Source organism: Phyllostomus hastatus, unplaced genomic scaffold (assembly GCF_019186645.2).
Source record: "Phyllostomus hastatus isolate PE091 unplaced genomic scaffold, TTU_PhHast_1.1 phas_contig_86, whole genome shotgun sequence".
Lineage (NCBI taxonomy): Eukaryota > Metazoa > Chordata > Mammalia > Chiroptera > Phyllostomidae > Phyllostomus > Phyllostomus hastatus.
This window is the reverse complement of record NW_025333977.1, coordinates 1631366-1658523: the sequence shown is the minus strand read 5'-3', so window position 1 is coordinate 1658523 and position 27158 is coordinate 1631366. Positions and strand designations below refer to the sequence as shown.

At 38.8% G+C, this 27158-nt stretch overlaps 1 protein-coding gene across 1 annotated transcript in view; it reads right to left on the bottom strand.

The window, feature by feature from the left end:
- CYYR1 (cysteine and tyrosine rich 1) overlaps positions 1-27158 on the bottom strand; it is an 87696-nt gene that overhangs the window by 4064 nt on the left and 56474 nt on the right. Inside the window, exon 3 of the mRNA XM_045852086.1 lies at positions 5889-6046. Within this exon, the coding sequence (XP_045708042.1) occupies positions 5889-6046 (158 nt within the window). The remainder of the gene's footprint in view (positions 1-5888; positions 6047-27158) is intronic.

Sequence of the window (27158 nt, the reverse complement as noted above, 5' to 3'; positions counted from 1 at the left end):
CTGATCCGCCTAGGCTGAGGGATGTGAGGGGGCAGAACTGAGTCACTGAAGGAAAGAGGAAGACAGAGACACAGAACAAGGTGGGATGTCCTCCATAGGCAGCAGAGGCTTTGCAGGTGTGTGGAGCTCTGAGCAGGCTGCAGGCTCCTGACTGAGGACAGAGCTCTGTAGAGAAAGCAGCAATGATGTGTACAGCTTCTCCGTGGCTGCTGTGGACCTGTGCGGGCTGGGCTACTCTGAGCTTTGTTTTCTACAACAAAATGGAATTACTCCTGTGGAATCTAAACACACATTCCCTCTGTGGTACACCCACTCCTTTGCTTCATTATGTCTAGGAGGGCTGAGACAAACAGATTTATAATAAACTTCCTCCAAGCCCAGAAATGCAGCCTCCATGAAAAGTAGGAAGTTACAGCTGGATACTCATTGAACTGTTTCTTTTAAGCATGTGGTTTTAGGTTGTTTTTATATGGAAGCCTTTCCCTGCCTCCCACGTGAGAGGCACACACCACAGGATTCTACAGACTGCCTGCATCATTCTCTGTCACGAGGCCGCAGTGCGTGGTTATGCCTGGGTAACAAAGCGTTTGTGTTTTGCCATCTGCATAAAAACTGCTGGAGGACATTTCAGTGAGGTTCCCCACGGTTTATACAGCTGCATGTTGAACATGAAAATCTAGTGTATGTAACGGTGTTGTTTCTGTCATACAACCTTTGGATTTTGACAAAGTGATAATATAATGCTGAAGGGCGATATTTTGAAGACTATCCATCGTGAAATAAACATGGTGCATCTTTCACGGTAGCAGCTCCTAGAAGACATTTTGAAATAATACTTGTGTAACTGTGGACTGTGCTATCTTTCTTTCTTGCAAATAATCAGGTTTCTCTAGGAAGTAAACTTTTCATGGTATCAATTTTTAGCATTCCGGATTAACTCTAAGAAGATTTGTTCTTCCTTAAAGGTCAAGTCATCTTTAAAAGACATATGGATACAGATGGAGATATGGTGTCTTAGAAATTCTTTCATTCCCAGTATTACAATTTTCTCATTTCAGTAGAGGAAATGTGCTGTTTATCCTTAATATCATTATAGTTGTCCACAATATTGGCAAATTTAAGGGTACTATGACACTCATGGAAGAAATTTAATGTTTTCCACCCACTCAGGCCAACAGCTCTAAAACAAATGTAAAGGGAAGACGCATGGTGTTATCAAAACTATACAACATTATTTTAGAAAAATTTGAAACAGAAAAATGATCCATAATGTTTTCACCACAATTTAGCAGGTATTAACTTTATACATTCTCTTCTGGTCATTTGTGTTTTTTATATCCTTGTAGTCCTATAAAAAGGTATATGCTTTTAACTTTGAATTATAACATAGCCTTTTTTCATTGTCCTATATATTCTTCATAAACATTATTATCAATAGCTGCATGTTATTCAAATGACCATTTACTTGTTTTTAGGTTAACACCTTTTTATTATTATAAAAAAATGGAGTGACAGATATCTTTCTACACAAAGACTTCTTTTGAATTAGTTCTTTAGAACAAAATTCCAGGAATCAACTAACTGGCCATCACCTCCTATTTTAGTCTTCCTTGTGTTTATTTTTTATCTTATAAAAGCTTCCTGCCTTCTGCCCATTTTGTAGTTCACCACATGAAGACTGTCTACTTCATGGTATTGGTTTGTAACACCCAAATTGTAATTGTCTTCTTTAATTATTTTTGAAACACATGTAATCCTACCTCTCAGTCCCTTTGACTTTTTAAAATATATTGTCTCATATATTTTTAAAAGATTTATTTACTTATTTATTTTTAGAGAGAGGGGGAGGGAGGGAGAAAGAGATGGAGAGAAAGATCAGTGTGTGGTTCCTCTTGTGTACCCTCGAGTGGGGACCTGGCCTGCAACCCAGGCATGTGCCCTGACTGGGAATTGAACCTGCAACCCTTCGGTTCACAGGCCAGCACTCAATCCATTGAGCTACACCAGCCAGGGCCCCTTTGACTTTTTCTGTATTCAAAAACCATTTTCTGACCTTGGTGTAACCAATAATGCCACCATTCGGTAAATCTGACTACCGCTCTTTATCTTTCTAGAAAACACATTCTAAAATATCTTGAACCTCACCTGGATTTTCAATTTATTGATGGCACTTAAAAATAATAATAATTTAAGCTGATGTCACCTTTACTTTTGTATTCATATCTTTATTCAGCTTAGATTTATGGTCCAGCAGATAAATTATTTCTGTGCATCTATTGTTAACTTTCTTATTTCTTTGCGCATTGCCTGATGAGACTCCAGTCCTAATTAAATGCACCATTTTAACTACCCCAGCTCTGTATCTAGGAACTTAATGTAAGAGGATAAAAATGCACAATTGTGCTAATTGATTTCACTTTAAATGAATGACCATATTCATAAGTGTGGAGGCCATCATCTCTGCTTGCGAGTTGAGCATTTCTTTAGGCATTCCAGAACCCTTTCATTCTCTGAGATTACTGTTTCATTCTTTCTGCTTAACTACAAACACCTCCTTAACCTACTTTTAGCATAAGACTTGCTTCTTTTTTCACTAAGAAAATAGGCACAATTACAAGGCCTCTTATCACCAAATCCTCCTTGGATGAGTACATGAAAGTCCTCCCATGTTCAGTACATATCCACATAAGGTTGCCCTCATTTGTCAATAACTTCCATTCAATAATGGAAGTTAAGTGTTGATTTCTTAATGAAATATTTTCAAGAGATTTTAAATACTGCACACCAGTTATTTTATAGAATGTTCCTCAACTTGGGTTTGTCAGATAACTTTTCATGCTAAGATTCAGGCTCTGAACTTTTAGCCAGAATACGGCACAGGTGAAGCTGTGTCACCTTCAGAGTTACACCCGAAGATGTAAGATATGTCTTTTTTCCTTGGTGATATTAAGTTTTATTTCCTGGTCCAGATGGTGTCTGCTTTCTCCACTTTTATAATTAACAAGATTCTGGGAATAGGTGCTTTAAGGGCATGTACATATTCTGCTCCTCAGCAACCTTTCCCCCAGATTTACCATTAGCTGATGATTCTTTTCCTAAACCTTTCTTACAATAGTTTAAAAATAATGAATTTTCCGACTCCACAACTCCTTTTTACATGTATCCTTTGGCATTTTTCTGTTAGCAAGAGCCTTTCCCTTCTTCTCCATTGTTTGCATCTGTCTATCTATCTATCTATCTATCTGTCTATCTATCTGTCTATCTATCTACCTAATCTATCTATCTATCATCATCAATCATCAGGGAACTAAATAATGCAATTCAAATCTCAATTTTCTTGATAGCATTAAAATCTCTTGTTTTCATTTTGTTGGCATTGATTTTCATATCTTTGCAAAGCCTTTTGTTATGGTCTTCCTGTATTATCTTCTTTCAGGTGTGTGTAATACAAACTCACTTTTTAGAAAGGCATGACTATGACCACTCTCCTTCATTTACACTGAAATTCTGGAAAGTGGTGGAAATGTGAGATTTGACAAATAATTCTTAATTTCACACGGATGGTTTTAAAAATAATTGTAATTGAACAGGACACCATTTATTCTACCCAATATGGCAGGAATAAAAAACTGTCTTCGAAGGTCACTGTCCAACAGAGGCTGGGGTGGGGGGCAGATGACCTTTTCTTGGTCATCGCCCCCCAGTGCAGAGTGACCACGTTCCCTGCAGGGCTCCCACCTCGCACTGGCACAACGGGCTAGTACAACAATGGCTGGATTGTCTTCTACCCACTTCTGTGGCCTCCAGGCTGTGGGACTATGCCACTTGGACCATACAACAATACAGATAACTTGGGTTGTTATCTCTATTACCACAGGGTTAATAATAAAATGTGAGTACAAACATTTTATATTTCCTCACATGAGAGATTTTGAAAAACATTCAATTCTACTCTGTTTCCTCATCCTTTAAGCAAAAGCTTCATTAGCGTCTTTGAGAAGGAAATGAGAAGTAATCAAGTACATTATGTTTCGAAGACCTTGTGCTTTTGTAGTGAAAATGTTTCTACTCTAAGGTTCATTGTGTTTCTTGCATTATTCAGTTACAGAGCCCTGCGTTTACTAATCATGCAGCCTGCCTCTGTGATCTGCCAGTAGTGAGGCACCACCATAGTAAAGTTTTGGAAACATGTTTCCATGCGTGAAATAGACACATCAATCCCCCCCAAAAAACACAGGACTTCACATGAAAATATTTGATATTTTCTATTCTAATTTTATAAGTAATATTTGAAAATGTTTAAAAAATTGAATTTTAACTAAACTTTTCTTGGTCAAGCAGAAGTGTATCTGAAATGTTATCTACAGAGCACTTCTCTTTGCCTCCTCTCCAATTCATGTTTGTCTGTCTTCTGTTCTTCTTTTGGGTTAAGGGTTGCCCAGGTAAAAATGAGGAGATGTGAAGAATAAAGAATAATTCCCCCATTTTTTCCCTTATACCCTTATTGCACTAAGCTCAACAACATTCTCAGTCAGTTGGGGAGATTCAAAACTGTGCATTGCTTTCTCACTGAGTAAAAGCTGCACACACTCCAGAGTGGACATTAGGGTAAACTCCCTAGGTACTGATATCTAAATCAGGTGTCATCATGAGTTGTGTTCATTCTTTCAGCTCTGTCTGCTGAGTGCCTGTTAGGTGCCGGCCCCAATAACGTGTGTTTGAGATTTAGTGGCAAACAAAAGAAAGAAAAAGATCCCTGACTCATGGAGCTAATATTCTAGAAGAAGGAAAAAAACAATAAACAATAAATGTAACAATTAGGTAAACTATGTGGTATATTAGAAGATTAAAAACACTGGGGAAATCCCTGGCTGGCGTAGCTCAGTGGATTGAGCTCAGGCTGCGAACCAAAGTGTCGCAGGTTCGATTCCCAGTCAGGGCACATGCCTGGGTTGCAGGCCACGGCCCCCAGCAACCACACATGGATGTTTCTCTCTCTCTCTCTCTCTCTCTCTCTCCCCCCCCCCTTCCCTCTCTAAAAATAAATTAATAAAATCTTTAAAAAAAACACTGGGGAAAAACGTATAGCAGAGTAAGGAGGATTGGGTGCTGTGGGGTGGGATACATTATAATCTTAAATAGGGTGATCAGGGCAGGCCTCATTCAGGAGAAGATCTTTGGACAAAGACTTGAATTGAGTGAGGGACTCAGTATTTCAGACAAAGCCCTGAGGTGGGTGTGTGCCCTGTTTGTTCACGGAACAGCCAGGAAAGCGTGAGTGCAGCCAGAGCGATAAGAGGGAGAGTAGGAGGAAATGAAGTCAGAGAACTAAAAAGAGGAACCAAATCATACATTGCTTTGAAGGTTCTGGCCAACAATCTGTCTTTTACTTTAGATACAATGAAGAGCCACTGGCGTTGGCTCTTCCTCTGTGAGAGAGAGGAAGCCACTAAACAGTTTGAGCAGAGTAGTGATATGATGTGACCGCTATCCTGAAAGTGTCACTCTGGCTGTTGTGTTGAGAATAGGCCCTGGAGGCACAAGGAGGGCTCTGGGGGAGTACCTAGGACGTTATCACAGGGATGGCAGTGAGAGCTGGTGGCAGCTCCCATCACGGAAGGAGCAGTAGGTACGGTGAGGAGTAGTAAGATACTGTATATGCACGTATTTTGAAGATGGAGCTGAGAAGTTTTCCAGATAGACTGCACGTAGGTTTGAAGGAAAGAGAGGAGTCAAGGAGGAGTCCAAGATTTTTAGCCTGAGCAGCTAGAAGTCTAAAGATGCCACCGATTGAGATGGCAAAGGCTGGAAGTAGAAGAGGACTTAGGAAGATGGTCATGTTCAGACATATTGAATCTGAGGTATCTCTCAAAATCGATTTTGCTTACCAGGATAGGACGTGATGGCATTGATGTGTGCGGTGCTGATGACTCCCACCCGGGGCCCACGGTTGTTTTTCATACACATGCAGATACATATGGCGATTCCAGCAATGACCCCCATGATAAATACGATTCCAAACACGATGCCAGCAATCGCTGTGCCCCTACAAAAGAAAAGGAAAACAGTATATTTATTGAAAAGTCTCAGGACTCTCCAGACTTCCATATACAATTCCATAACTGTATGACAAGTGTTTCTTTACGAATGTTCTTAAGGATAATTTTTGAAGAGATAATTCCCTGATTCAGTTAGGTAGTCTTGTGTATTGTAATGAATAAATAAGTTATAAACCTTTAGGGAATCACCTTCCAGAACAGTAGACCTATCATTCACATTCTGGCTTTTAAAATTCATGTATTTATACAAAACATAATTCTCCAGATATGCTATCTAAAATAATAATTAAAAAACTATTCTGCTGTGTGAATAGCAAAGAATTTATCTACTTTCTATGAAGTATATGTGTTTAATGAAGACAACTTGATTCACATCCAAATGTTACATTAATAGTGACATTTATTCTCATTAGAACTCTTCATAAAGAAAAATGAAAAACAGTGTCACAGGTTCGATTCCCAGTCAGGGCACATGCCTGGGTTGCAGGCCATGACCCCCAGCAACCGCACATTGATGTTTCTCTCTCTTTCTCCCTCCCTTCCCTCTCTAAAAAATAAATAAATAAAATAATAAAAAAAAAGAAAAATAAAAAACAACATCACACAAGAGAAAGTTATTAGAATGCTATGGGTTTTCTCTACAGGAGTCCCAAATTCTAGAACACAATTAGCAATGCCTTCATATTTCTGAGAAATAACATTTTTCCTGTTAGAATTCCAGACCCAGACAAATGATCAACAAGTGAGTGTAGCGTTAAGTCATTTTCAGGCATGCAAGGACTCTGAAACATTTCTCTCCCTCATACTTTTCTTTAAGCAGCCATTCAGGAATATGCTTTGGCCGACAGGGCAGTTCACCAAGAAAGAGCAAGAATGTGCTTGCATCTATATCTAGCTGCATGTACTTCTGTATATATTAAATAAGAATTATAATTTCAAACAGTTAAATTGCTACTAAATATTGTTACAGTTTCATGTGTAAATGCTAGTAGGAGGTAGAAACACCAATCCATATCATTTCCCCAGTAAGCCTAAATTACTTGTGAAAAACATGCTATAAAATTCAGGTATGCTGAAGATGTTTACTTTGCCTTTTTTCATGCTGGTCCTTCTCGCTAATAACTTCCCCCACCATACCCACTTTCTTGAGGCTTTGTAATCAATTTCTCTGTTATACTCAGGATAATAAATTTCCCTGACTCACTGGTTCTGCCCTCGTGACAGAGATGAGTGTACCTCAAGACCTGTCCTCTACATTTTCCTTTCATAAAAAAACCTCTTCAAGGTTAATTTAGGTACCTGACTACCTGAAATAAATGCTGTATCTCCTAGATACTCTTAAAACTAGTCTTTTTGGTGATATGTTTATAGGAAATAGTTGTAAGTAAAATGTTTTGTGACATGACTCAAAGAAACTTCTTAAAAGATGGGAAGAGTGAGCTTTCCCCCCATCCCCTGTCCAGCTTCCTCACCTCATCTTGCTTTCTGAAATATGGACGTAATGGCTGAGCTCCAGTCTCATTGCCAGACCATGCGGACAACCTGCCTAGGGATGAGGGAGGTATGAGTTTCATGGAGTGTGCATCCTTAACAGATACATAGATGCTACATCAGCCCTGAGTCACCTATCTCTGGATTCCCTTGATATGACAGAGAAATATAAACTATTTAATTTTTTTTTCATTAAAAGCTCTGGTACTTTAATGTGTGTGTGTGATATGTTGCTTAACCTAGTCTCACCTAATACAACTCCTTTGCCAAGATTAACACGGTAAAACAAAAGGAAGTCTTTAATGTGGAAATAGCAGTTCTAAGGAACATATATATATACTCTGAGGTCCCTATGAAAAGGTTCCAAAAAAAAATACAGCAGAACCAAAAAAGTACAAGACTGCATTCAACTTCTGTTACATTGGGGTCATTCTTCTTCCATCTCATGTGGCTACATTTTGATGATTCAGTGAGAGTCCTTCAAGAAATCTTTATATTGTCTAGACATCAAGGAGGTATACACAATGAGAATTAAAAAGCAGTCTTAAGGATGTTGGAAATGATAGACTGACTTGCACAATAACACTTTTTTTTTCCACCGGAGTTCAGTAGTAAATGATTTGATTGATCAAAGATAAATTCAAGCCAAAAAGTACCCTTTGGTTTGTTTGTACTTATTTTTACTGATCAATTTTTTTGAATAAGGGCACAATTCTTATATTAGATTCATCAAGCAAGTTCAGTGAAATTCAAATGCATACAATAAAATAAGAGTGAAAAACAGAAATCTGAGTAAAGTTTCCCTGAATTTTATTACTTGATATGTTCTGTATACCAGATGGATTCTATGTCGTATGTCCTACCAATGTAGCCTCAGCACACCATAACATACTGTCAAAGTCGAAATGCAGTCATTCATAGCTAATTATACATGCATGTCATTGATTTCATAGCAATATTTGGAAGAGCAGTTTTGACCCACGCATAAATCAGCTTAATTTTCCAGGCATGCCCTAGAGGTGTTTGATTTACTCTTGTCATAAAGCCTGCAATTCTAAATGGCTGCCACTAGATAGCACCATTCATGACATACAGTATATATTGTATATCTATCACGTGATATGCCCTATTCTGGGTGATGGGATCTACAGTTGAATGATGGAATGGCACCTTCAAGGATTTGAGAACCATGTATGCAATAGTAAGCAAAGAGAGATTTGAAGGTCAATTTTTTCTAGGCATCGAAGACCAAGACAAGAAAAACAATTAATTTGATCATACTCAGCAGAAGAGAACAATAAAATGCATTACAATCATATTGTTGTTCCTTAAAAAAAAAACCAGCGGTATGAATGTAATTAACTAAAGAGAGTAATAATGATTCCTCAATACTTCATTGCATATATAGTTTTTTGACCCAGAGGATGCTTTTGTGCAATAGAACCTGACCGACTTTTTTTGCAGGCAAGGAAACCAAACCTGTGAGAGGCTAAAATAAAGGTCCTCTACCCAGTGTTTTGGTAAAGAGATTGCAGAGGTCCCGATCCCCACCCCACAGCTGTTTGTATGGCCGTGGCCTGCCCTGCGCACAGTCTCCCATCTGCTCGGTAAATGTCATGGCGTCTCTTCCCTGTGCCAGATTAATGGACAACATCTTATTGGGAAGCAGAGAAGAGGAGAGAAAGGATTCCTGGACTGTTTGGGAAATCGAAGCTCTGAAACCCGGTGACCAGATTGAAGTGGGGAATACGTGAGAGGTGAGAGTGTGGAGTGTGTTCCTCGTGGGCGGCTGCCCCTCACTGCACAATGGGGGCAGTTCATAGCAGTGTGCTAAAACGAAGTGTGCTATGACGCATGTGATCATAAGTTAGATTCAAATAGGAACAGTCACTGAGCAGAGACTTCCTTGCCTCTTCCTTTTAAACGAAAAAATTCCCCAATTACTGCTAGATATAATTCTCTTGTTTCTAATGCTTTGGCACAGTTCGCCTTTTGGAAGTAACCTTTGCTGAAACTTCACGCTGAGCTAATTACCTTCACTTACCATGATTACTTTGGACAAGACTTTCTTCTCTTCTTTTCTATACCTTTTTATCATATTTTGAGTGGAAAAAAATCACAAAGCAGTTTTTGAACAGTGATGATAAGGCTTTCTATTGAAAGTCGATTTGTTGAGATTTAAGTCCTAAGAGCATATAAGACTTAAAGGCTTGAATCTGATTATGAAAATGCAGAGCCCACAGAGTAACCTGCTTTTTTCCCCATTGACTCCTGCATGGAGTGTTTCAAATAAATCTGGAGGCTCACATCGTCATTGACCTGGCTACAGAAGAACAGCTACAATACCTTTCAGACTTAGACATTTAAAAATTTAGTAAGATTCCTATAGGACTGAGGTGGATGTTGGAAGTTGTAAACCTTTCCATATTAACTGCTGAAACCACTAACAGACCACAGTGGCATAATGGACCGCTGGCAGTGAGCCCACATGCTGTTCTCTCAGTGTTCTCTCCTGCCAACTGCTCGACTGTACATTACAAATGAGTCCGCCCACCCAAGCAACTGTGATTCTCTTCCTGGACCTTCACAGGTCCCCATCATCTGCTGACACAGGCTTGTGATTGATTGTTGCCTGCTGCAGAGATCTCTTGTGTAGACCTGCCAGTGATGTGCTCGGGTCTGACATTTATTATCTGCGCTTGACTCTCATGAGCTTGTGGTTTGCAAGACCCAAATGCTGCTGCCTGATCACACCTCTCTGAAGGCCTTGTGCACAGCCTCAGCTCTGCCCACCTGATATTGTTGATGGAGATGTCACAGTTTGGCTTTCTTGTCGAATGTAGCCTCATGCTCATTTTAGTGATTCTTAAAGCCATTCACAAGCAATACGTCCTCATCATAGCCTCACTATCATCCCCTTCCACTGCAGATGGCTGTCTCTACATAGCTGCAAACAGTTCCTGGGTTTTGTGCCTTACAACTACCCATGAGAGAAAAACTGATTTCACCCATGTATTATTGTCTCATTCTAGTAGAGACATTCCCAGAGAAGGAATAGGGTTGGCTCAGCTGGAATTGAGGACCAACCTGTAGATCAATCCATTGGCCAAGGCCAGGAATACAGTGATTGGCCCAGCTTGGGTCACATGTCTCTTTCCAGACTTGCAATAGGCAACCAAAGGGGAAAGACATGGGAGAAAGAGAGGTTGTCTATTCAGGGGCACAGGCAAGGAGTTTGTCAAACATGACTCACACTGCATCTTTGTAGAGTTGGCATTTTGGGGATTCCAGGTCCGAGTTCGAGTTTATAGATGTGAGCTAGAGTTTTTAAGAATGAAGGACAAACAAAGACAAATGATCCCAAGTCTCAGATCTGTCCATTCTTCTCCTAAATATATAAATGGTGCTACAAAACCAAAACAAGGTAACTTCAGACAAGTTCGCAGGCATGGAGCTCTGAGGATTCCCAGTGGCCATCTGTTCTAGCAGAGCTTATTTCAAGAAAAATCGGTTAATCTCCAGATTGGAGAGAATCATAAATTATGTAACACTGTACATTTTTTAGTGTCTTCTCTTGCCTACATATTATGTTGGAAATTCAAGAAAGACAAAGACTGTGGAAGACACACACGCACATACATGTAACTATAATGCATGGCATTGAGGCGAAGGGGAAAACACAGACTAGGTTCTATAAGGACGAAGGACAGTGCCTAATCTGAGCATGCTAGCACATGCACAGGCATGTGTGAGCAGAGATTGGGCATTTGTGATGAGAAAGAAGACATATGTGAGAGTGTATGTGAGCAAAAGAAGGTGTGGGTGTATAAGTGTATTTGGAGGTGCTGGAAGCTGGCTTCCTGAGGTGGTAACCCCTTCTGAATCTTAAAGGAAGGCTAGAAGTGAATCAAAGACATTTGAGGGGATTAGAGCAGAACCACATTTCAGATCAAAAGAACAACATATAAATGCCATAGGAACATAATACATGTATCACACTGTGTTTAAGGGTCTGTGGAAAGTTGAGAGTTGCTGAAATAGAGAAGAAGGAGATGAGGCTGGAGGATAAGAAGGGGTTTGGGGGGGCTGGTCAAGAAGGTCTTCAATGACACTGTGAAGAAGTTGGCCTTTTTATTGGAGTATACAGAAAACAAGCGATAATCTGTAAGTACAGATCAGTCTAAGAGTAATGTGGAAAGTGGATTTGATGGGGATCAGACTGTCCCCAGGCAGCCCTATTGAAAGACCATTGTAATTATCTGTGCAAAACGTGGTGAAAGACTGAACCTGACAATGGCAGAAGGGCAGGGGAAGAGGGAAGAGGTGGGGAGGAGGGAGTTCAGGAACATCAAACAGGGAAGGTAAAGTTAGTGGGGCCTTCAGGCCATTGAGTTTAAACCTCTAAAGGACTATCATAACTCTATGCTATCCCCAGTCGCCCAGAGCTATTTTCAGTCCCAGTACTTAAAAGTCATTGAATCTGGAGGCGGCTTATTCCATTACAGAGCAGTATCCTGCAAGCATGTGGCACTGTAGTATATACTTCAGTTCACCTGGTCTCCTTTCCCTCCCGAAGAAGGGGCTTCTGCAGAGGGAAAGCCCTGACTTTCTACAGGAAACAAGGGAAGTGTCAGGCCCAGAAGGTGTCACAGAGAAGGTAGAAGATACACTTTGTTAACGCTTGTTGTTTACTGGCCTGATTTTTAACCAAGTATGTTTTCCAAAATGAATGTTTATCAAAGATATATGCACTCTTTAATATTGTATTGCATAAACTTTGAGCATAATGTGCATCTATAAATAGGAAGTTTGCTTTATTTGTATAATCAATGAACTCTTAATTGTCCTTCTCAGAAACTCATGTTCCTAAACTCCTGGAAAATATAAATGAAAAACAATCTTCTTTGAGTTATTCTTAGATTGCTCCATGCAGTCTGATTTTCCAATCCAGGTCTTCGTGCAGTTACAATCTAATTGGATCAGAGAATGCCTGAGGTGCCCTCCTGCTTCTCATACCACAACTAATTAGCAGAAAGCCCACTTTAATAATACAGCTATTCCAGGTCAAGAAAAGAAAGTGAGGCAAAGGTGGGAATCTCAGCCTAATGAAGATACCAAAAAAGATTAGAAGAGTTTGAAATTTCTGTGTGATAATTAATTACAGTCCAACAAGAACAAAGTTCTATGAATAATGGCTAATTGTAATTTAAACTATAGTTATTCACACAAATCTCTCCCCCAACATCACCCCCAATTCTGAGGTAGGAAGAGATAATGCTTTTCAGTAATCTTTATCTCACTTATTGTCAATTTAAAGCAACAATCACAAGCCTGTAGAGATGTAATAATCCTTGAGGTAACATTAAATATTTTATCTAAGTAATTATAATTGTATGTACTTATTAATATCATCTAGCCAGCTCTTAATTAATTATTTCTACTTTCAAAGAAATAGTTTTGTCTTGAAGATCTTGGCAAAAATTGTTATACAGTGGCACAGTAGTTGGTTTAGAAGATATTAAATATAATTTTTTAAAAGCATAAATGATTCAAAAATTGGATTGATTTTGGGCATTTTTAGGAGCAGTGCTGGAAGGTTTCACTGTGTTCTTTGAAATTCTGATAGGCCAGGGAAGGTGCTCCTCACTCTTACTGCCCTGATACCTGGGGCAGGGGTAGAATTTAGCCCAGGTTTGAACCAGCAGAGCGGGGTGGTTCAGAGTGGGCCATCCACCACACTAGGGCAGTCTCTTGTGTATCTCAAAAGACAGGCAAACTTCATTATGTTCCATCTATTAGGACAGATGAAATGAAGAAGAACTGGACTGGGAAATGAGAGTTTTCCTACTGGGGAGGAAAAAAAAAAGCTAAAATAAGCTCTTTAGCATGGCAGAATAAGGCAAACTGTAGTTATTCAAGTAATTATCTTGCTAGTGTAGATATACAAAACAGCAAACTACATTGTGGGTGAACACTACAAAGATTTTTCTCATCGAGTTAATGCGTATTGGGCAGAGAGGCAAATTCAACAAGGAGAACACAGCAGCAGGGAGCTAGGGAGTGGTCATCTCTAATGCACAGACTCTCCCGAGGCAGGGGAGTGCTGGCACAGGGGTGTGGCAGAGATGGGAAGAGCCAGGTGCTCTTTGGCATTTCCCAGCTTCTCATGCATCTTGGTGTGAGTTAGCTGTGTGAGGAGTTCTCCCCAACAGAATATTAAAGGAAGGGATGCATCACTTCCTCTCAAGGTCAGTAAGGACTTGGTGTTTCTTCCTCACCTCCTTGTACAATCCCAGCCTGTGTGTGGTACTGGAACCAAAAGACTCTGGGATGGTGAGCCTACAGTATGGAAGGAGACAGAGTCACAGAGTCACAGCTGGAGAGAGAGACACTCAGCTAAGGTGATCAAGAAATAATATGGTGTTTGGCTTAGCCACTGAGATTTCAGGGTTTATCTGTTTTTCCAAGATAGCCTAAGTATCCTAAGGTATGGGTGTTGTGATTCAGAGGACAGGCTGTGGGTTTAACATGACAAAATTTAAATGGAGTTTTCACCACCGGTGAGCTTTGTGACATGACTTCTCTGAACTCCAGTTTGGTGGGGGGCAAGAATCTTACGTCCAGAATGAGACTTCATAAAAAGAGTTTCAACTCAGGAAACAAAATGGAAGTCCAGGGGTGGGCCTTGGAAATGTTACCTTCCAAGACAGGTGTAATTCTAAGGAATTGAGTGTGACTGTCAAGCTTCCTGAGTTACACACATGACTAGGGACCCATAGTGCACCTGGTTTGGTCAAGAATATAAGAGCCAGTCCCATTATGCCTCATAGTAAAGGTGATGGTCTTCAACTCTGGTTTCACATTAGAATTTACATTAAATCACACATACACACAAATACTAATGCCTAGACCCTAATCAACATTCATTAAATCAAAATCTCAGGGGATGAGATCCAGCTGTTATGTTTTTAAAGTTACCTTGGCAATGCTAATCTAGAGGCAGAGTTGAGAATCAATGAGTTGCAGGATCAAAAAGGTCTAGAGCTGCTTAGGAGCTTCTGTTTGGGCTGAAATTTTTTTTTTCAGGAGGTGAAGCACAGAGCCCAGGGGAAAGAAACATCAGGTGGAATCTTATATGTGGAATTGGACAAAGAGGTGATTTTGTGAGTAATTTCTCAACAAAATGGAGGTAGTAATTTAAGCCACAACATTTCTGTTTAGAGAGAGAAGACAGAATATTGTTATGAGTATTACTATTATTATCTTTTCATTCTTCATTTTATTTCATGTTTTCAGTTTATTACATGCATTTAAAACATGGGAAGAAATGATGGGTGTACAAAATGAATTTCCAACGTAGACAAATACTTCTGATTGGTAATATACAAAACTAGGAAAACACTAACAAAATGTTACAGAAACATGGTAACTGAACAACTGCTTGCGATGCCTTCTGCTCATAGATCGTCATTAAAAGATACGTTTGGCTCTATGAAAATAGGCAGATCAGACCAGTGCTTCCCAAATGGGGAGAAAACTTAATCCAGGAACCTAGAATTTCCAGGTTGGTTCAGACCCATTATTTATCCAATGCACTGTTCTGTTGCTGACCTAACCCACATCCAGTGATGAAGGTCTATTTTCTAGCAGATGTAAGTAAATTTTAGGGGAAAGGCATACCTTAATTTCCTTTAGTCATTTATAACTATTACTCAAATTTCTCCTAACCAGTTTTTGAATGGCTAAGCTCCAGTGAGATGACAAACTTGAAAACATCTGCCAGTAATGAGAGGTACTTATTAGATAGTAACGTATTAACCTCTTGGCTTTGATAATGGGGAAAGGTCCCTAAAGAACACTCAATCCATTTATACGAAGTTGCATTGGTGTCAAGGAATTTTATTTTTCTCCTTTACTTAAAATCAAAGTCAACAGTCTTAATAATTTGTTTAAATTAAAAAATATGTTTATTGATTTCAGAGAGGGGGAAAGAGAGACAGACAGACAGACAGACATCAATATGAGAGAGAAACAGCAACTGGTTTCCTCCCAAACATGCCCCAGCCAGAAATCAAACCAGCCACCTAGGTGTGTGCCCTGACTGGAACTGAACCTCCAGCATTCTGCTGCACAGGATGATGCTCTAATCAACTGAGCCACACTGGCCAGGGCCACTGTATTAATATATTGATATTTTTTGCCAGTCCTTAAAATATTAAGACATTTGCTCAGATTTAATTTGCAAACGAGCCCTTTTCTACCTCTGTACCTTCATCAGGAAATCCAAATGATAAAAATCCCAGGGAACAGCACCAATAACTTATTTTATGCAAACAGTTTGGGATTATGTCCACCAAATTCACTAGTTTGTGACCTCGAAGACTGTTTCATCAATCTTCTATCACTCAAATTATAGAGCATAAAATAAACCATTTAATAAAAATTTAGATCTTCTTTAATTTCTTTTTTAAAAGGTCATTTTTTAAAAGCAAATCAGCTAGCGTGCCCAGAAAGAAAAATGGCCGTAGAGCCTCTTGGCTCTATGCTATCAGTCATGACCTTTTTTCCCCCATCTGCTTGTAGGGGGATAGTTTCTCATTATGTTAGTCCCTAAGGGAAGTTCTAGTACCACATGGGACTAAGACTTGTAATTTGGTCTTTTACTATTCTAAGTTCAAGTTATTAAAATGCCATGGACTCCGTGTAGTGTGGCTCATGTCACATGATCAACCTGAGAAGGAGTCAAATATACTGCTTCTGACAAAAAAAAATTGTGATAGTATAAAACTAAAAATTGCTTTCGGTGGGTAAATGTTCTGTTTGAAAATGCCCAGGAAGCACACATTGTTTTCCATAGTGAAAGATAAACGAAACGTGGCTCTTTCAGGAGGCCCACGTGTAAATACCAATGTTTATGCTCTCCCCTGAATAAAAAGGTCAAGTAAATCTCAAAGTGAATTCCCATATGTCATTTGTGCTATATATTTTATTTAATTTGAAATTCTAAGCAGCTAAACTTGACATCACTTTTACAAGATTTCCATCTTTTACATTTAATAAATTCTCAAAAGAAAATGAGGAATAGATCTCTTCATATATTTGTCAACTGTGGATGATGTACTGACTCAGATGTTCGTCTAGAAGCTGTAGGTAGGACAGTGATCCGGGAGGTGTCTCCTTTGAATGATACCAGGGAAGGAAGACAGACAACAAGATATTAAGGAAAGTTACAGTGGCAATTAAAATGAGCTTTGAAAGGCTACTCAAGGAAGAAAAAAAGTATTCAGGAAGAAAAAAACAAGCCATGAGAAAGTGAAAGAGAGAGAGTAGGGCAAATATTAAGAGAAAAAAGTTCAGTACAGTAAGTACTGTAAGTAGTTTTGATGGCAGGAAGATGTTTGACTAATGATTCCAGATGAGTTTGCCAAGCTAAACTGGGGTGAGCTCACGAAGGGCCTTGAAAACCAGGGTCCAGTCAAGGAACATGCATAAAAGACAACAGGGGGAGGACTGAATGTGGGAGGGGGTGGGCAGGGCAGGGGACAGCAATGGGGAAAAATGGGTATACATGTAACTGAACAACAATAAAAATGTTAAAAAAGAAAACCATGGTAAAGGGGTGACTGTACAGAGGAGAGGTGGGTGGCAGGAATAGAGCTGCGTTCCAGGAGGATACCCGTAGAGTAACAAAGTTTGCAAAAGGCAAGAATGAAGACACAGGGCCACCAACTGGGAGTTTGCAAAAGAGGTGAGGAAAGGCATTGGCAAGTCTAATGGGTAAAATGGTGGTCTTCAAAATGACGTGTCCATGTTTAATTCCCAGAACCTGTGAGCATTGCCTTATTTGGAAAGAATCTTTGCAGATGTCATTACTTTTAGAATCTTGAGAACAAGAGATCAGAGGGACACCTGGCTGGTTCTCAATCCAGTGACAAGTATTCATAAGAGACACACAAGAAAGATTTGACAGACAGAAGAAACTGACCACAGAGACAGAGGGTTGAGCCAGCTAAGCAATATCAATAGTTACCAGGAACCGGAAGAGGCAAGAAAAGATTCTGCCCTGGATGTTCCAGAGGGAGCTTGGCCCTGTTGACACCTTAACATCCTGATTTCAGACTTCTGGCCCCCAGGAGTGCGAGAACAAATTTCTGTTGTTTTAAGCTACAGTTTTTGGTAGTTTGTTGTGGCTTCCAAAGGAAACTAATATGGCAAGGCAGTAGAAAGACACCAGGGGAGGGAGAGCACAGTGGATTTGGGACACTGCAAAGTTCAACAGAGCAGAATTGAAGGACGCTTATGAGTGAAGCTGGGAATAAGGGGGACAGACAAGCAGGGGGTTTTATTAGAGTAAAGCTGATGTGTTTGAAAGCACAAAATATCAGCAAGCGGATCAAAATGGAAGGAGGAAGACTCTATGGCAGGGCAGATAGGGAGGGGGCAAGAGCTGGGTCTAGGGAATTTATGATCCCAGCCAAATAAAGGGTGGTATTCTAGTCAGCTTGGTCTACCATAACTAATACCACAGACTGGGTAACTGAAACAAGAGATGTTTATTTTCTCACATTTCTGGAGGCTGGGAAGTTGGAGATCCAGGTGCCAGCGGATACAGCTCTTGGTGAGAACCCCCTTTCTGTGTAGCAGAGGACTCTCTCTTCACTGTACCCTTTCATGGCAGAAAGAGAAAGCTCTGGTGCTAAACATAATATGAACAAGTCATGGTATGATTATTAAACAATACAGAACTTTCTAAAGCACCACATACAGGCCAAGACAGCCTGCAACACAGTAAGTTACAAAAGACCTAGGATTGAGAGTTACGATTGAAACGGCATTGCCACTCTGTCCACACAGGCTCTCTCATTCCCCTTGGTTCACCATTTTATCTTTTGTTCTCATTGTTTTTATCAGTACAGTGGAGAAAATGGGTCCCAATTTCATTTTTTCTTCTTGATAGAAGGATTTCCCACAGTTAGACTGAGTGGAAATCTGATCAGCAATGCCCACTCATCGACTTTGCAGAAGGGTTGTAAGGATTCATGATGGTTTGCAAATGCAGTAAAGATGAAGAGCACACCATGAGAGATGATGAGAAATACTGAGGGTGCCAACAAAGAAGGATATTTTAATGAATGTGGAAAAAACATACAGCAAAGAGTCTTGGCTTACTTGCCCAAGTACCTCAATGCCTTCAGGTAGAAAAGAATATGCATAATATCTGAGTTGAAAAATAAAAGTAATAACACAGCCAGGCAACTCAAGACCATAAACACATTAATAATGAAATATTCTTTGTACCCTGAAAAATCCAGCTTTATTTTAAAAATTAAGCACTGATTTATGCACCCAGGATGTAATGAAATCAAACCATCTGCCTTGGAAATTTAGAATAAATTTCTTCTATAGAGGAAGGCAAAGAACTCAAGAGAGACAGAGAGAGATGTTTAGAAGGCAAATAGGTCAAGGATACTTTCCTTCCCCAATCAAAATGCAACATGGACAGCATTCATTGGCTATGTAAAAATTTGATAACTGTTTATTTGTCTTTCACAAAGAGATTAAATGGAGCTATGAATGTTGTTTGCTTTCAGAGGTAGTTAGAGAGCAGCTGAGAATGCATAGCAAGTTTGACAAAAAGTAAGTTACATTTATACAGCAATAAGAGAAGAATAAGTTATTTATGAATTTATGCATTTTAAAATAAAGTTAAAGACACGGTGTGCTTCCTATACACTGATTATTTCAGGCTGTAAACCCTCAAGCAAATAGAAAATAGTTAAATTATTTTGGCCCTTACAATTTCTCTTGATCTTTGCACCTTATGAGGAGTAGGTATTACAGTGTCTGTCTTTTCTTTTAAAGGCCACCTATTCCTTGTCATCTTGAGACAGGTGTCATATGTCTATTTATAATATATTTACCTCCAAATGTATTTTCTTTTTCATCCTATTTGTCTCTATGTTGTAATATACCAGTTAGCTATAGCTAATATTAATGCTGAGATAAGACATTTTATTTAAATTTTCTTATCTTTAATACCACAATTGGAACAATTGGTGTTCTGCTTCTGCAGATGCATATTTTTGAGGATGAGTTTTTTGTTTTTATTCCTTATTCACAAGTGTTAGTTTCTTTAGTTAGTTTCTAAGTGTTAGTGTTTATATTCTGCTCTATAGATATAGTCAAAAGTGTTTATTTTATACTTGATTCTGGAGGTATGTGGGACAAGAAAAATAAAAGTGGGTGGAAAGTTCATTACAAATTTGACATTCTCTTTTCCCCACAGGATACAATTTTAGAGTTACACCGGAATCAAAATAAAAAAAAGTCAGTTTCTATGACGTTAAGTCTAATCTCAGTAGGGTAATTTAGAATCTATTATAGTGGCAAGAATATCTAGGGACCTCATTTATTTAGGATACTAGTGAGATAATTTGCAGTCTGTTCTTGAGTGGCTTTGCTGTCCTTAACCACTTATTTCATCCTTTAAAAAACAAAAGAGTAATTTGAGGTATATGATCAAAATTGAATCAAAATTACATTTTAAGACTACATTATTGAGCACTACAATTTATTGATTAAAAATTCAAATGTTATTTTAAAAGTCCTGAATGCATAGTTAAAAATAGCATGGTCTAATTTGAGAAATGAATTATAGATTAAATGGTTTCTTAAATTCCTCTCTCCAAGACACTAGAATGTGCTCGTACATATATCAAACATGTCAACATTTCTTCTAAATTCTTCCTTTTTTTCAGACTCAGTATCTCGTCTCATGTCCGCTCACTTTTGTGTCCTTCACAGTGTCTGTCTGCCTGGAATCTCGTTGCTTGGAGACCACTCTTGAGCAACATCCACTGGCACAGCCTCTCGGAGATTTAAGACATCTAATGAGGAGCTGACAGGAAATCATCAGCTTGTCTCAAGTAGGTAACATTTTCTAAAGTTCACAATAAAACACTTGTCTGGATATTACCTGTTCAGCTAATCATTGCAACTGCAGTACAACATTCAGAGGAGAAAAAAAATGTGTTTGGAAAAATCTGAATTTTACAACTCCATGCAAATAGGAGGTAAGACAAAAATGAACATCTGCAACTTTTTTTAAAAAATAAGAGAATCATTTAGGTCTCTCCACATTGCTTATGTATCATACTTTGTAAAATATTCTAAAGGCTCTATTATCTGTGTTTTAGCTCTGTTGTGTGTTGGCATTCTCTTTACCCTAAAAGAGTTTTGAAGTGACAAATTTAATGAAATGGCATAAGGACAGCTGTGAAAAAAGTCAACAATAAAGGGGAGAAAACACAGTTATAAGAACTTTGTATCACAAAAGAAACAATCAACAACAAACAATCAACTATTAATATGAAAAGGCAACTGATGGAGTGAGAGGAAATATTTGCAACTTATATATCTATCTCATAAGGGGTTAACATCCAAAATATATAGAGAACCCATGTAACTCATTAGCAAAAACTCAAATAATCTAATTAAAATGGGCAAAAAGCCTTAATGAACATTTTTTTCCAAAGAGAATAATCAAATGGTTAATGGGTGCATGAATGGTGCCCATCACTGATCATTAGAAAAATGCGAGTCAAAACCACAATGAGATATCACCTCACACCTGTTGGAATGGCCTGTATCAAAATAACAAGGTAACAAATGCTGGCAAGGACGGGTAGAGAAGGGGTCCCTTATACAATGTTGATGGGATTGTAAATTAGAGCAGCCACTGTGAAAAACAATATGAAGCGTCCTCAAAAATCAAATAAAAGTATAACCAGTATTCCAGTAATTCCACTTTTGGGTATTTATCTAAGGATATGATATCTGCACCCCTTTGTTTACTATAGTGTTATTCAGAACAGCCCAGACATGGAAACGACCTAAGATGAATGCTGTGTAAAGAAAGATGTAGTGCACACACACACACAGGAATACTCTTCAGCCCTGAAAAGAAGGAAATCCTGTCATTTATAAGAACATGGATGCAACTTGAGAGCTAAGGGAAATAAGTCAGACAGAGAAAGACAAATTGTGTAGAAATGTCAATTATATGTGAAATTTAAAATATCACATAAAATGATAGAAAAAAAGGTCAGCTTGGTGTTAGTTACCAGGGCCGGGGATGGGTGTGCCGTGAGGGAATTGGGTGAAGGTGGGCAGAAGGTACAAAGTTCCAGTTACATGATGACTAGGGATGAGGAATGTAATGCACAACATGATGACTAGAGTTGACACTGTTGTTTATTTGAATTTGAAAGTTGCTAAGGGATGAGTTCTTAAAGTTCTCATCACAAAGAACAAAAGTTTTGTAATGATATGAGGTAATGGATGTTAACTAGATTTATTGCAACAATCCTTTGCAACATTTATGGGTATCGAATCATCATGTTATACAACTTAAAAATGTCAAGATTTGGGATGCTTTCTAAGGCATGACAATATAATAGTAATTTTGGAAAACAATAAAGTAATGTAGATTAAAAAAAACAAACGCCGTTATCAACTTGGGACATTCTGATTAGGTTCGAGAGTCTAGCACATCTTAATGATATCCAAAGATCAAAAACAGATTAATATATGGTAGAAGGGGTGCTCTGTTTAAGAAATTAAGTATGTATTCAGGCTATATTCTTCATTTTCGAAAGATAGTTAAAATATTTTTAAATGTTTATGCTTAAAAGAAAAAATTCTATAAGGTGGAAAATGTAAATGAATGAAAACACACTTCAGAGATGAAAATACGTAGGAAATGTTGCCCCTCTGTATTAAACTGGGTTTTGATCCCATTAATTACACCTTGGATTTCATAAGGTACCTCATGGTCACCAAGGTATGGTATGAGGTATATTGTTTAGAATTAATGTTATTTTCCAAATATTTTATCCCCAAGCACATAAGAACAATGAAAAGCTTGCCTTGCAAATGCAGATGTGCTTCTGCATGAGAATTCGGAGACTGCTGGGAGGTGGTACAGTTCAGAGAGCTTAAGATTGTGATTTGATAACAGACAGATCTAAATTTCTGCCACATTTCACCATGTGACCATACCTTGGCTATTAAACCTCACTAAAACTCATTTTTTGGGGGTAAAAAGGTGCACACTTATTGTACTTAATTCGTGAGGTTGTCGTGAGAAACAAATGAGTATGTCTTTAGCCAGAGCACTAGAACACTATAAATGCTTAATGAACACGAGCTATTACCATTCTCACTAAGTAGCCCAATAGGATCATAAGTTGTGAGACTGAGTTTGAGGGTATTTACAGAGCGACATAGCTAATCATAAGGAACTGTTTAAAAAATGAAAGAAAATTATTGTTTGCATAATACCACACAAAGAGCACATTCAGAAAAAACTAGGTTAATATAAAAAACAACAAAAAATGGTTTTTAATGCTTTTCATGGATGGGAGAGAAGAAAAAAAGTTAAGGTTATTGCTATATTAAGGGACTATTCATTCTTGGGAGAAGTATAACATCAAGGTTCTGGCCAGTTGTACCCCCTCTCTGCTTTGTTTATTCTTTATTGAGGTATAAAGTAATCGTGAATTTTATGATTTTATTTAGATGTCGTGTAACTACCACCCCGCCAATATATACAACTTACACATCATCTCAGTGAGCCTTCGTGTACCCGTTCACAGTCAATACGCTACCTGCCCCTCAGAGAACAGCTAATCAAAAAGCTAGTCGCTTTTCTGTTGATGGTATGGGGCTTCAGATTTCCTTCCTAATAAGACCTACATGACCTTTGAAGACCTTCTTCTCCTCCTTAGCTAGGCCTGACTCCTAACCCACTGATTTTACTCTACTTGCAGTCTAAGTCACCTTGCCTCTGACCACAGTCATCCTGTCGTCCATGGGCCCCTAATGTGAATTATTTATCTGTGCTATGCTGAGTATTCTCCAGATGTAAGGGTTTATGCACTATGACCTTTTGACATTTAGGGGGGCTTTCCTTCTGGTATTATATTAATGATGTTTCACTACATTCTTTTGATTCATGAACTACATAACAAAATATTTGCACCACCTGGCTTACCAGGCAGTGAAAGACAAATACCATAGGATCTCACCTATAAGTGGAACCTAATCAACAAAACAAACAAGCAAGCAACATATAACCAGAGACACTGAAATTAAGAACAAATTGACAGTAACCATAGGGGAGGTGGGAGGGGGCATTTGGGGAAAAGGGGTGAAGGGTTTTCAGGAACATCTATAAAGGACACATGGACAAAACCAAAGGGGGGTAGGATCAAGGGTGGGAGGTGGGGATGGCTGGGGTTGTCGAGGAGTGATGGGGGGAAAATGGAGACAAATGTACTTGAACAAAAATAAAAAAGTTAAAAAAATTTAAAAAAATATTTTCACAACCATTATTGTATTGTGTTTTCCAAAACATCCTGGGCCAGAGCTAAGTAAGGAGACAGAGAAAATGACCTTTAAAAAGGCCTGAAGCTGGACTACCTGAAGAGCACCTCCATTCTCAAACTCAACTTTCCAGACATAATTTTAATGGTTTCAATTGTTTTTAAGTTTTCTCCTCCACTTCAAATTAAATTTATATATTTTATTTTATTTGATGCTCAATACTATTGATGTTCAATACTATTTTCTATTAGTTTCAGGTGTACAGCATAGTGGTTAGACAATTGTATACTTTACAAAGTGTTCCCCCAATATTTTTCGAAATAATAGTTTGAAAAGATATCTGCACCTCTATGTTTATTGCAGTGTTATTTACAATAGCCAAGATATGGAAGCAGCCCAAGTGCCCATCAATAGAAAAGTGGATGATAGAGCTGTGGTACATATATTTGAGGTCTGTCCAGAGGTATCCAGTCATGAATATGAAAAATAGAGACATTTATTGACGAAGATACAAGATATAAGAAACATTGTACATAGGACAATGATGCCTTAGTCCCCTATAAAAGAGGCACCTTGGGACCTCACACAATTCTCCCAGTCACCATTTGCTGCCTTGTCATATTCTCCTGAATCACATCAATAGTCTGAAATCTCTTCCCTTTCAAAGGTGATTTTAGTTTTGGGAAAAGCCGGAAGTTGTGGGGTGCCAAACCTGGGCTGTTGGAGGGTTCAGTTACTTGGGTGATTTGTGATGCATAAGCAGGCACATTGTCTTGATGAAGCTGCCAATCACCAGTTGCCCATAGCTGTGGCCTTCTGAATCATCCAAATAGTTTCTACAGAGGAATGTCTAAGCTTAATGCAAAATTTGATGCAGACACATTGCTCTACTCATTCAGTCATTTTCGCTGTGATGACCACACAGTACACATGCTCACTCAAAAGCATCTACCGCCCCCACCGACTAGTACAGTGAAGTCATCACTGCTCATGCATTTGCATTCCAGTCCACTCTCTTTGACTACCAGGTTCCATCAATGTCACACAAACTATTCTCATTAGATTAACGATGGCTGGACTTTTTCTCAACAGACCTCATACAATAGAATACTACTCAGCCATAAAAAAGAATGAAATCTTACCATTTGCCATAGCATAGATGGACCTAGAGAGTATAATGCTAAGTTAAATAAGTCAATCAGAGAGAGACAAATGCCATATGATTTCACTTATATGTAGACTCAAAAGAACAGTTTGAACAAACAAACAAAACAGAAACAGACTTACAGATCCCTAAAGATTTTTTTTTGGTTCCTCGTTCAGAGTTAAATCATGATGCAACAGATGAATGAGCTAGGTATTTTTGGTCTGGAGCAGCTTTCCACGTGTCTCAAAATCAGCGTCACCTGTGCCCCATGTCTTACACCTGGAACACCTTACCCAGGTGTCCATGCTGTGAAACCTTTCATTCTAGGGAAGAAAAACAGGCTCCAAAAGTGTGTGGTCTCTGTAGGCTCCTTACCCAGTCTAGCAGAGTGCCCACTTGTTGAAACAACCCTGACCCTTCATTTGGGCACTTGACCACTGCAAACTTTACAAGCAAACAAAGCCCACAAGAAACAGAGGATCTCAAGGTTTATAGCTGATTGCAGAGAAACTAGAATCATTCCCATTATCATCCTTTTCATAACAGCACAAGTGAGCTCTGAGCTTGCATTTTTCCACTGGCTGCACAAAAATGCAAAGAGTACAATAATATAACTTGGGGGAAAAATCAAATAGTACCTACGAAAACCCTTAACCAACAGGTTGCTGTGATTTTTCACTTGACTATTCTGAAGGGTTCACTTTACTTTTGACATTAAAATTCTCAATTTTGACATGAGACATATGACTCAGTTCTTGCAGTACCAATCCTGTAAAAACAGATGAGTCAGCCACCAGTTATAACAGCATATCATTGCAGCTTTCAGCCAAACATGCCTTATTCTGTCTGGAGAGGGGTTGCAAGTTGATGAGGCAAAACCAGCAATGTCCCAACTCAGAACATATGCCATCTTGTAGTAGAAAGAAAGCCAGATGTAAATACTAAACAATGCCGCATTCCTGAAATGTAATCCCCTACAAAAAAATCAGGCATCTATCTTTACTTTCCCGTTGTTTGATTGTTAACTTTAGAAGAGCTGCTCCCTTAAATGAAATCTATTTCTACATGATAATCAGAATTCAGATCCCTGTAGGAACCAAGAAATCAGAAGCTGATTTTTCTCAACGGGTTTCCCTTTCAAAACCAAAGCATACACTGCACAAGAAAATGAGGTCAGCCCTAAGAAGAATGGTAATCATCTAATAACAATGGCTGCAAGCCAAAAAAGAGTTGTGGAGATAAATCAATCTGGAGCCATAAAATGCTCCTCTCAAAACCTGAGTAAGAACAAGTTCAACACTAACGTACTGTTTATTTTCAAGTTCCCCAACCAACCATGAAAGAAACGAGTACCTTTTTGCCTTACAAAGGATATGACTACACAATGAGCATCACAGGATGGCTGTTGAGACATGGACATGACATCTTTTTATTTTTCACAGTTTTTTATTGTTGTTCAAGTATAGTTGTCTCCATTTCCCACCTATCGCCACTTCCGCCCCCATCCTACCCTCTTTTGTTTTTTTCATGTGTTTTTTATAGATGTTCCTGAAAACCCTTTGCTCTCACCGGCCCCCCATTATCCCCTCCCACCTCCCCTTAGGTTACTGCCAGTTTGTTCTTTATTTTAATGTTTCTGGTTATATTTTGCTTGCTTATTTGTTTTATTGACTAGGTTCCACTTATAGGTGAGATCATATGGTATTTGTCTTTCATTGCCTGGCTTATTTCACTTAGCATAATGCTTTCCAGTTCCATCCATGCTGTCACAAAGGGTAGGAGCTCCTTCGTTGTTTCTGCTGTGTAGTAATCCATCATAGAAATGTGCCATAGTTTTTTGATCCACTCATTTACTGATGGGCACTTAGGTTGCTTCCAGCACTTGGCTATTGTAAATTGTGCTGGTATGAACATTGGGGTACATAGGTTCTTTTGGATTGGTATTTCAGGGTTCTTAGGGTATAATCCCAGCAATGGAATTGCAGGGTCAAAAAGGCAATTCCATTTTTAATTTTCTGAGGCAGTTTCACACTGGTTTCCACAGTGGCTGCACCAGTCTGCATTCCCACCAACAG